Raw genomic sequence first — 11,422 nt, forward strand, 5'->3', positions numbered from 1 at the left:
CTGTTCTACTGTTGCTGATGGGTGCTGTAGTGTCTCTGTGGGAGGCCTGTTTGAGAGTGGTGGGAGGGGTGGTAGGAGAGCCTTTAGGCCCTAAAAAGGGAAGTAGGCTTGGGGGAAGCAGAGACCCAAAAAAAAAAAAAACCCACCCATGTGATCAGTGTCAGCTCTTAACTCCTCACTGGAAGAAAAGAGTGAGTGAGTGCTTGTGTGTGTGTGGAGATGCTGGGATAAATTAGCGTCCATGCTCCTGAAGTTCCCCTGCCCTCCTCTTTCCCAAATATGTTCTGTTGTTGCCAGATTGAAAGTCTTGGATTTGGAACTTAGTTTTTCCCAGGTTGCTAGGAAGCCTTGAGCTGACTGATGCAAGTTCACCACTCTAGCCTGATAACTCAGAGCTGTTACTCTGATGTACTTCATTTTTTATAGAAAGTAATATAAGCTGCAGCTGAATCTAAAATGGATAGACATAAATTGCATCCTTTATTCCTTGTTTGTTGAGCAGGGTGCAATGGAATATGCCTCAGAGCTACATTTTGTAAGATGCTCAACACGCCTCCCTTAGAGGAGAGAGTAAGGTTGCTAGTGTACTGAGAAAAGAGCATCTATTTTTCATTTTTTGAGGTGAATGCTGATTTGAGGACTCAAGTCCAGATTGCAACCTTTGCCCTGAAATAATGTAAATATGTGGAATAATGCTTCAGGCACTGTTTTATCTGGACTATTAACTAGCTTTTAGTTTGGACTGAGACTAGTTAAATTGCACTGATGGTAAATTCCTGTCTGTTGCTGACAAAAGCATTTTAAGATATACTTAGCTGTCAGCTGTTCTTGCTAACAAGAGAGATTCTTAAAGAGAAGAAAGCATTTCTGTAGAAGAGAAATTTGAGCCCTTTAGAATTAGGGAACAATTACTTCCTTTTGGTTTTTCTGCAGAGGTCTGCAGTTTGGTGTGATAAATACCCATGCAAGCTTTGCGTGTCAAAATGTGAATCTGGCTGCTTCTTTGAACTAAATATCTTATAATTACATGAATAATGAGTCCCTGCCTGTTCTGATTTTTCTCATTCTTTTGAGCCTTTCACAAAGTGGCATTCTCCTGGCTATTGGTTTACTAAGCCTTAGTTTTACTGCTGTAGGGTGTGCAAGTTATGATTAGATGTCAGTATGTGAGGTTAAGAAGGAGTAAAGCCTCATGATATTGCCATACAAGTACAATTCAGTGGATTTATGCTTCTTGAATGCCATGCTAGTGGATGTGGTGTTGAGGATTTTGAAGAATTTGGCATGGCTAGAACCATTTTGTTTCTTTGTAGCTGTGTTCTTTCAGAGAGGACGTGTCTGTACTGGATATTAGCATCCCAGTATAATATCCTAACTTGCTCTTTTAAAAAAAAAAAGAAAGTGAAGTTGCTGTATTAGACCAATCACTTTCTACCAATGTTAGTATCTATCTTACTGTCATTGCTCTGCTGAAGTATTATTAAAATGTATTAGTAAAAACACTGACTCTTATGCTGTTCAACATCATATTCAAACACACTTTTACATTCAGAGCCCTTAATTGTTATGAGAGGTATTTTCTCTGCAGTTTGTCTTGTTAGGTCTTCAATTGCATTGTAGCAGAACATTCAGAAGATAATGTACGTAAGAATTAAGTAAATAGTTGAGGAATGTGGACATAACTGTCAAACTATACAAGTAACCATGCAGTGGTATCTAATCTGTACTTCTATGCCTGCTTGTCTCTTTATTTCAAGACACATGTTAAAAAGAACTGAAAACCAGACAGGTCTGTAAAAGGCTCCGTGTTAAAGGAAAACTGCAGTAGTGAGAAGCTTTTACAGTGAGGCTCCACTCACTGTATTCAGTACTAAAAGTCTCCAGTCTTTTGGAGAAAACAGTGACATGATTAGATTCAATGATGTGATTTTTTTTTTTTTTTTTTACTGTAATGATACATCTAGCAGAGCAGATAACAGTGGAGCAATAGCTTTTAGCTAAACTAGAAAGGATTCAACTGTTTTTTAAAAATTGTGGTTGTGCTTTTGTTTGAACAGTAACAATGGTTATTTGACCCTCTGGTCAGCTGTGTTCTATTCTTCCAGCAGCTTCTGAGCTATTTCTGTGTGTTCGTAGGCATGAAGCCATACACTTAAGTGGTAGTTATATCTTCTATTTAAACCCTTTGTATGAAATTAGTGCTCATGCATTGCTTTACAGCTCAGCATGATAGAATTTAATAAAGGTCCTAGTGAATAAGGTTTATGACAATTTTTAATCGACTTTCTGTTAAGCATTAAACAGTTCTGGTAATGCATATACAGCTTTGTGCTTTTTCCTCCTTTCTTAGTGCAAGTAAATCTAAAGCTATCCAACGGGAAGATAGAGGAATAAGTCTCCTCCACCCTACCCTCAGTAAAATTGGATTCAAGTTGGATGTTGTGTTCTGCCAGCAAATTCTCAATGGAGTGTTCTAATGCATTTCTAGGGTTGCAGCAATGCATTAGGCAGTATTTTCAGATGCACTTAACTTTTGAGGTGGAAAGAAATTGACTTAATCTTAAATGCCTTGCTAAAATTTGGGAAACTTTAATGTGCTATTTTGATTCTGTAACTTAAGCTATTTAAGCACAGTATAGAGGACTTGGTTGTTTTTGTAATTACTTAAATTATACATGGCTTATACATCCTGATTTCTGTGCATCCACAGAGAATGCTGTGGATAGGTGAAAGAAGTCCAGGTAAACATAGTGAATGTAACTGTTTCAGTTAACTTTATTAAACATTTCACTGTTCTACTGCAAACCCACTTTTTAATTAAATATAATGGCTGTTCACCAATGTAGCACTGACTAGGAGTTTAGCAGGTGCAGGGGTAAGGAAAAAATGCGAGAGAAAAGAGAAGGAAATTCAGACTCGAGAGTCTCAAGATAGTACTCATTTGGCTAGCGGTGGTTATTTCCTGCTGTACAGGAACACGTGTGCACTGCGACATGTGCTCAGCTGGTAGTTCAGAGTCTTCACAATCGGCTTTTGCTCAAGGTGAGTGATAAACATTCTTGTGAACTACTGTTTTAGCTCCCTGATTGGGGTTATAGCAAATTAATGACATCTTAGGTACATTACAGTAGCTGAGATGCTAGGGTTCTGTGTTCAAATGCTGTTTCTTGTCATTTGACTTTTTGCTGGACTCTTGAGCATGATTCAGTGCAGTTAATAAAATAATCTACATGGCTACCGCTAAATGATCTAAAATGAGTTTTGTGGTGTGTAGTCTCGTGAACTGGGAAGCGAACAATATTGCTTTGAACTCTTTTTGTGACAATCTTAAACTGAAATAACTTTTGGAGCACTTTAGTCTTTTGCGTGTTACTGCCCGCACCCCAAAAAATACATTTTTGAAATAACAAGACAGGCATAAAAGTACAGATTAGAAGATGTCATTGTTACTTGAAGAATGTGGACATGATGTGACTGTCACACTACACGATGACAGTCTCTTCCACCTGTTTTGCCAGGGGCTACCTGAAATGTTGTTCCTAATTAGCCTTTCTAGACAAAGGGCCTGGTCAGTCTTTTGATTGCATGAGGTCAAGCTTTCTAGATAAAGATTTGTGGGGTGTGTCCTTCTTTGCCCCTTCTGCCCCTACTTTGAGATGAAGGCTTCAGATGTAAAGATTCAGTAAGGTGAAAGACTTGCAATATAGACATGATAGTTGGAAGCACGCACTTGCGTACTGCAGTTTTTTCTCTGCAACCTCTGATCCTTGGTTGCCTTCCAGTGTCAATGTGCTCTTTTTTTCCCCCCCCACACCATATGGCATCCTAGTACTTCCTCCATCACTGTCCAGGGTGCTGTCTTGTGGGGAGGATCATAGTCTCATCAAGCACTTCACTAGATACTGAACATAAATTCATCAAATGAATACAAAGAGAGATGAGGATACTTCAGTGAGCCGACCTCATCAATAAAAGCTTGATTTGAAAGGTATCTTGATTGTTTAATCCAGCCTCCTGGCCTCACTATATCCATATCGCTTCTAGGAGAGGTCTGTCTAACAGGTTCTTAAAGATTTACAGCATCAGAGACTTGATACTTTGCCAAGCAATCTAAAACATGTGTTTATCTTCCCTTTAGAAATGTGTTCCTGATCCGTAATCTGAGTTGTCTTAACTTAACCTAAGGCCTGTTTCTTATGCAGAAAATCTTCTTCACAAAGAAGAGCTTGATATATATTCAGGAAACATTTCTCATATGTTTCATGCAGTTTCTTCAGCTTAAACAACATCTACTTGTTGTGTTCTCTTAGATCCTGCTTCTTAGACTTTCTTGCCTTTCTCAGTTAGGTCCTTCCTCAATCAGTTCCGTCCTCCCTGAAGTGCAGCCCCCAAAACAGGACCTAGGACTCCAAAGTAAATCTTGCTGTGGTTAAGCATTTTGCAGGTTGCATGTGTTTATACAGGCTTGTATGGCATTTGACTTGCAATAGTGGCTGTGATTCTTGTTTGGATTGTGATCTGTGGCCAAGATCTTATTTGGAATTGCTGCCTAGCCAGCTGTTCAGCAGACGGGTTTATGTAGCTAATTAGTCCTACTTATTGAGGTCTGGTTTAGCTCTGATGTTCTGTGGATCTGTGATTAAGTGTCTGTGTTCTTGCAGCAGGCGCAGCACTGGGCTGCATTGCTCTCCACCACCACATGTACCAGTTGAGGAAGCCCACAGTGTGAGCTTGTATTGCAGCTGCCTCTCTGGAAGTGCTTACAGCAGTAGCCACTTGTGGAATTGCCAGTGGTAATACTGTCATATCACGTCTATGTAAACACAGATCTTATATAAAGCTCTAGTTTTACGGGATTTGAAGTCTTTTGTAGTTACTGAACTTGGCTAGTCTTGTAAAGATGTCAGTGAGCAAATCTTTCTTTTCCCCTTTGCATGAGTGAACTTCAGAGCTGTACTCCAAAGCGTAAAGTATTGAAACGGCTAAATTAATATTCTTTCACAGAAGCTCTTAATCTTATTTTATTTTTAAAAATGACTACTGTTTTATCTGGAAGCTCACAGGTACACTCTGCTTGGGTCAGTTATCTGCTATTGCTAAACTTAAGTAATTCAGGCCGAGGGCCGTGCTTTAAGTAACTAGTAACTAATTCTATGCTGGAAATTGCCTGCAGCTTTAACAGATCATGTTTGTATTTAGCTTTCTAGGGGAGATCTCCTTGCACCTAATTATAAAGAGGTACCAGACTGTAGATCAATTAACAGACTATAGATCACTTAACAGCATAGCTGACACTGAAATACTATCTAGAAATCTCTGGGAGTTAGGTGTACTTTTTTTCCACTCTACTAAACTGCCGTACAGTATTTTCTTGTCTCGGTGATCTCCAGAGAAGGATGTGTTTCTGCTACCAGTATAGCATTAGGTAGTAAGATATTACAAGTAGTATAGAATAAACATAAATTCACACTGAACATGTAATGTGTTAAATGTAACTCTGCCTTGAAGAAAACGCGAGGGAATACTAATTGGGGCAAGGTCAGCTTGTTCAAACTGAAGTTCTGTTACTGCCCTCGCCCTCTCCTGGGGCACATAGCTGAAATGATGTGAGGAAATCGTGCAACTTCTAATCCCAAAGTGGAGCTAGGGCTGGGGGAGGCGCAGGGCAAACTTCTCGTATAAGTGCTTGTAAGCCTGTTAATCTCCATTCTTCTGAATAAAATAACTCTGAAGTTGTTCCAGAAAGGGCCAAGAAGGGTTGTCCCAGCTGTTATGGCTCTACAACATGTACCATACTCTTTACTGAGAATTAGAATTGAGGTAGGAAACAGTTTAGTGCCTCTAGAGATCATCTTTTCCTTGTGACGTGGCTAGTGATAGATCTGCAGCCTGCTTTTATCTCCAGTCACTTTTTTACTCACTGATTTGTCAAATGCTGTGTGTCTGCCCAGCAGCTGAAATACCTCCATCCACAAAAGTAGTCCCAGTGGTGATACTGAGCAGAAGTGGTCTTCCAGAGTTTAGCCTGATTTCGGATCATTGAGACTGTTTCCATGGGAGTACAGATGACCATAAACAATGAATTTCATGGTGTCCTTTTAGACCTTTGTCCTTTTAAAAGGATCTTTTTAGTCCTTTTAAGACTGGGATATACATATCTGTTTGTTATGCTTCTTTAACTTTCCCTGGAAAGTTGAGGATTGTCTTACACAAGGATTCATGTTACGCTCTCTGGATGTCTCACTGATGTGTATGCGTCAGTAATACTTACAAAGGCAAGTTTTATGGCTTGCATGAACTTGCTGCAAAAACATCAACATCTTGTGATGCGGTAGAATCTGCTGTAAAAGAGCTGTTAATTCGTATTTCTTGGCTTGATTTAGACCTTAGCAATGCAAGTTACCTTGCGTATCAAAGTGGTGATAACGTAAAAGTATCTCTCCTTGTCCCCTAAGCTTTGTCCAAGCAGATCATGCATTGTTAGACAATAGCACCTGTAACAGTTAAGGAGACATGAGGATAGCTAGGTAACAAGAAATGTCTTATTGGGAAAACCAATATTTCTGAATAACTTCTGAGTAACTGTTTTTATGTTCTTATTAGTTAAGCATGCCCTTGGCAGCTCACATCAAAATGTGAAACTGCTTTCTCTTTAAACAAGAGGAAACAATCTGCCCCTGTGTATTTCCATGTACTGTGCCTTCACAGATGTCATTTGTGATACAATAACGATTCTCTATATGTATCTTAGAAAATCTCCTTGGAATATCTGAAGTCCATATGGCTATGTATGATGAAGATATCTTGAAAAATCCCTTTTATTTGGCCATTCAGAAGCGGCGTCCTGATCTCTGCAGCAAAGTTGCAGAATTTCATGGTATTGTAAGTATAAACATACTTAAAAGCTGCTTATTAAACAGTAGCAATAAATCACATGCCTGCTAAAAACTCATGTAAAGATTAATGCAAGCCTACACAAAGCGTAGACTAAAAGTTGATTTGTTTAACTTAAAGTTGTTCATTATCTACAAATATGAACCTTCTGATGTATTGCGTGGTGGTTAAGGGATCAAAGTCAGTGGTGTTCCTCAACTTTAGAGGAGTCTTATTTTCCTTGCTATTAATGAAAGTTATATATTCTTCTGCTTGCTTGCAATTTAAAATGGAATTGACCTCTTAAAACTTGGTGAACAGATGATCACTCTTTTCTGACAGCATTCTGTATAGCAAAAGAAGTCATTAAACTGGGTTGCTGGAATAAAAACTCAAAGTACTTCCAGACTTCTAATTTGAGTGTTCTGCATTTAATCTTGATCCAAGACTAAGTGTATGGAGACTCTTAAACTTGGGGCATATCACTACCTGATTATGTAACAGATTGGACAAGGTTCTTTGAATTGCATATCACTTAAGGTGATGTGATCAGCAGAACTGCTAAAATCTGTTCAACAGTCCTGTTTGCTTTTTAGGATTTGGTTGTTGTGTCTCTAATACCATAACTTCCCTGTATTAGCTATACTGCAGACCCATGATATAAGCTTGCTAAGTGCCAGCGTTCGCGTGGAATAACAAGCATACCTTAAATAAAGAAAAACCCATATACTCAGTTTTCTTAAGTATTTGTATAGGGTCAGAGGGATGGACAGTAACCTGAACAATGAATGACAATGAATTCAGCAAAATTTTGCTTTAACACTTGCAGAACTTTTATCTACTACTAATCTCCAGAAACAAGTCTGATCTCTGTATTGGTGATTCTGATGCTGATAACGTCATTAATCTTTATGCTTCCAGAATAAGTGTGTTAATTATAGGTCATGTTGAGATTTCTGAAGAAGGTTCTTAGCTCTGGAATAGAAATGATTAAACATTGTTTTGAAGACACTTTCTGAAGCTTTCCTAGTACTGAAAGAACCATTTACTTCATGCTCACTTCCTCCTTGACAATCAGATGTATTTCCTTTCAGCATGTGTAGTCTGTCTTGTATTGAAGGGAGCACTAGTCCTCTGTTACAGAGCAGAGACCTCTTGCTTCCTTCATAATTTTTTTCATAATTGCATAATATATTCTTATAACTCGAAAGTATCGATCCATTGCTTTACCCCAAAGCACTGAAGTTTCTGTAACTGAGGAAGTGTAGTCAGAGTGGAGAATACTTGGCTTAAAAATTTTAAGACTAGATCAAATTGTATTGATAATAGAAATTTGAGCTTCTTGGCTTCAGTAAAATTCTGATGATGGCATTACTAATAGATAGCGCTATTTAATTTAACTTACAGAATGAATTCATTTATATATTGAGGTGAGTGGAATAAAGTGCTGCTAAAAGTGTATGTTAATAACATAACTAAATGTATGTGTTAAAGTACAACTTAGTCGTGATGCTTCAAGTTTGAGATGATATAGCATATAGCAAAAAGGACTCTAAAAGAGTGACGATTTATTAACCTTTTGCTCTATTGTGTTCAGTTTAGTTTTGTTTGGCTATACATAGAATGTTCTTGAATAATTCAGCAATTGTGAGGTGGTTCAGGTTGAAATTTAGACTAACATAGTGTGTACAGAGGTTAAAACATAATGTGCTGCCAAAGACTTTTGTCTCCAACTGCTAATTTGTTAGTGTACAGAAGCCCCAAGATGCTCTTTCCTGCAGATTTGATTTGCGCTTTCTAGATTTGTTCCTAGATTTGTTCTTCCTTCTGATAGATTTTAATTTTTTAACGTTAGTTTAAAAATATACTCTGATTAATGTTGCTAGCTACCTAATGTAAGTAATTCAGGTGGCTGATGCTGAGCAACTTAAATGGTGTTTCATCTGCTTCTCTTCGTAATGCCTACTTCAGCTATATCACTCCTCTTTACGATAAGCCACAAAATGAAGCTTCTGGGGTGATCATTGAACTGCATGTCTAGCAATGGTCTTTCCTTTTTATTTAAAAAATAAACATCCATAGTTGCTATATACTAGCTGGTAAATATTTGTAAGCCAAATATTTGTAATTTCAATTGTCGGCTCCTGAAGGAGCATAAAAGGTAAAAGCGGTCTAGGTCTGACTGGTGACACTGCGTTTTTCCTCTAAAATGCCTTTAACTTTTTTCTTTAGGTGTTAGTTCCGTGCAAAGGAAGCCTTTCAAGCAACAGTCTCTCTACCTGCCAGTTTGAATCCTATGTTCTAAAACCACTAGAAGAAAACTTTCAGACCTTAAATGGAAAGGTATTTCAGTTTTAATCTCTGAATATAGCTTGGGCAATCCACTAAGTGAATCAGTGCAGTTGATGACAGACAGTGTGAGCTAATAACTACAGGAGGCGGCTAAGATTTAGAGCTAACTGGCAAAATTGTTTGCCCAGTCTAAGCCGAAGTTCTTATGAATATACTGCCTTTTAGGAAGGGCTATATTTTAACATGTAAATGAGAATAGATATACTATCCAGATGGTATCACTGCTTCTTTGATTTTTAACTTGTTTCTTTGTTGAAGCAGTTTTAAAGATTAGCTGTGTTTCTGTTCTGACATCTCTGTGACTATGTAAGCGAAAAAGTCCCCACTTCTGTTTTATGGCAGAATGTGCTTTGTTTTAGTTAAGAGTTCAATGTCTCTCTCGCTTTCAGGCAAATAGCAGCCTGCCAACATTGCATACAGGTGTAAGTTCACAAGACTTAAGACAAAATTAGGATGGTATCAAGTTGTATCTGAGGCCTGATAAACAGATTCAGTTCAGTAAGTCCAGTGGAAACTGACTCTAAGGTGGCACCAAGCCATGATAACAAATGCTAACATAGCATAGGTCTCGGGTCAAATCTTTTCCTTGTCATTTTGTAGAACAGATGGAGAGCTTGGTTTGTGGTCTGTCATCTAGGTATTCCTCCTGTAGATGTCCTCACAGGAATTGTTTGAGAAGATAGTGTTGAGCTTGAGAAATGTAGACAAGATGTATGGCCTTTTTCTGAAGCCAGGCTTTAATTATATAAATTGATAATTATATAAATTTTTTCAATTCCTTGTCTCTTCTAAAAGTGCCTTAAAAATCTGCAAATAGTCCATTCAACACTTTAAAGACTATCTAATACCTCCTCCAGGAGTGGACTTGTGAGGAAAGCAAGTATAAGTGTGATTTAGCTAGGCATTGTAGATTGAAGGAGTCTCTTCACATTCCTGGGCTGTGTGGACTCTGAAGTAATCTCTTGAATCTGAGGCTTTCTTGTCTTGCAAGATTCTTTCCCCAAAAATGTAGTTATGCAGTGTCCAAGAATAACTCTTTGTTTGGAGGAATTTTCCACTTTCTTTTTGTTTCAGGAGATCTTTATACAAGGAAACATCATCCTTTTAGGAACTGGTTTTAATTATCATCTCTCAGTACCTGTTCTTTTTGAGGAAACATTTTACAATGAAAAAGAAGAAAGCTTTAGCATATTATGTATAGCCCATCCACTGGAAAAAACAGAAAGCTCAGGTATGTATTGAAATATGAACCGTTGGTCTTGTTTGCAAAGTGAACAAATTAGTATATTTGAGATATTTAATACACTTCATTCCGAAAAACACTATCTTGGTTGAAGGCTCTCAGCACTTGTTAACACGTTGGTGCAGTTGCTGGTATGCTTATGGAGAGAAATATTAAATTTTTTGCCAGCCAGTTCTGTAGAGCTTATGTCCCAATCTGAGCACTGAAATCGTCTGCAGAATACTTGATCCAGTTTGATTTTAGCATTGTTAAGTCAAGGCATTTCAGTTTAGTGTTGACTCCTTAAAATTAGAATGTGATCTTTTAAATGTAATGTCTGTCTTGAGATGCAAGGTGGGATGCACAAAAACGGGGTTGAGGTAAATTCTTTCGTATGATGTCTTTCAGTTGTTAGAGGTGGTGTAGCATAGTTATGTAGCAGTTTTCTGGTAGTCTCTCATTACTTTAAGTTTAATGTTTTGATAATATTGATGGTGCCCTTAATAAAGTTGGGAACACTATTTCCAGGGCTATTACTGAAGGTGTGAATGCAACTAGATCTCCTTGCTGATTGTATGTAACAAGAAATCTGTGTTTACTGATTTAAAAGGCTGAAGGGTCTTAAAATATATGCTTTTTGCTAACACAAAAACTGTCTAGTCTTTCTAAATTCATGAAAATCTCTGTTAGTAGCAGGCAAATGATGATAGGAAAGGTTGAAAACAGTACTGAGAGGGAGGTATGGAAGTTGTTCCAGAAAAATAGCTGGAATGCATGTAGGCTTAAATATTAACCTCTGCCTGAAAAATTATTCTTGTGGTGTTTTTTCCCCCTCCCGGTTACTTGGTGTAGTTGTATAGCAATCTTTCAGCAGTGAAGTAATTTGTAATTTCAAAGCAACTTAAAATCATTGAGGCCTGAGCCTGTTGTTAGTTGGCCTTCCTAGAGTGCAAAGGAAAAGCTTGCCCAGCTAAT

The 11,422-nt window shown here is 37.9% G+C and overlaps 1 protein-coding gene across 9 annotated transcripts in view; it reads left to right on the forward strand.

Annotated features, from left to right (window-relative positions):
- Positions 1–11,422, forward strand: part of ANKRD27 (ankyrin repeat domain 27) — a 52,078-nt gene that overhangs the window by 3,814 nt on the left and 36,842 nt on the right. For 4 of the 9 annotated variants that reach the window (XM_009678362.2, XM_068956234.1, XM_068956233.1 and 1 more), the window contains exons 1-4: positions 2,949–3,042; positions 6,752–6,882; positions 9,106–9,216; positions 10,300–10,456. In XM_009678362.2, coding sequence (XP_009676657.2) covers positions 2,994–3,042; positions 6,752–6,882; positions 9,106–9,216; positions 10,300–10,456 — 448 coding nt within the window. In that variant the 5' untranslated portion in view covers positions 2,949–2,993. Of the gene's footprint in view, positions 1–2,948; positions 3,043–4,771; positions 4,794–6,751; positions 6,883–9,105; positions 9,217–10,299; positions 10,457–11,422 lie in introns of those variants that run through there. The other 5 variants (XM_068956235.1, XM_068956236.1, XM_068956238.1 and 2 more) reach the window with 2 other exon arrangements.

Source organism: Struthio camelus, chromosome 10 (assembly GCF_040807025.1).
Source record: "Struthio camelus isolate bStrCam1 chromosome 10, bStrCam1.hap1, whole genome shotgun sequence".
In the NCBI taxonomy this organism is placed as follows: domain Eukaryota; kingdom Metazoa; phylum Chordata; class Aves; order Struthioniformes; family Struthionidae; genus Struthio; species Struthio camelus.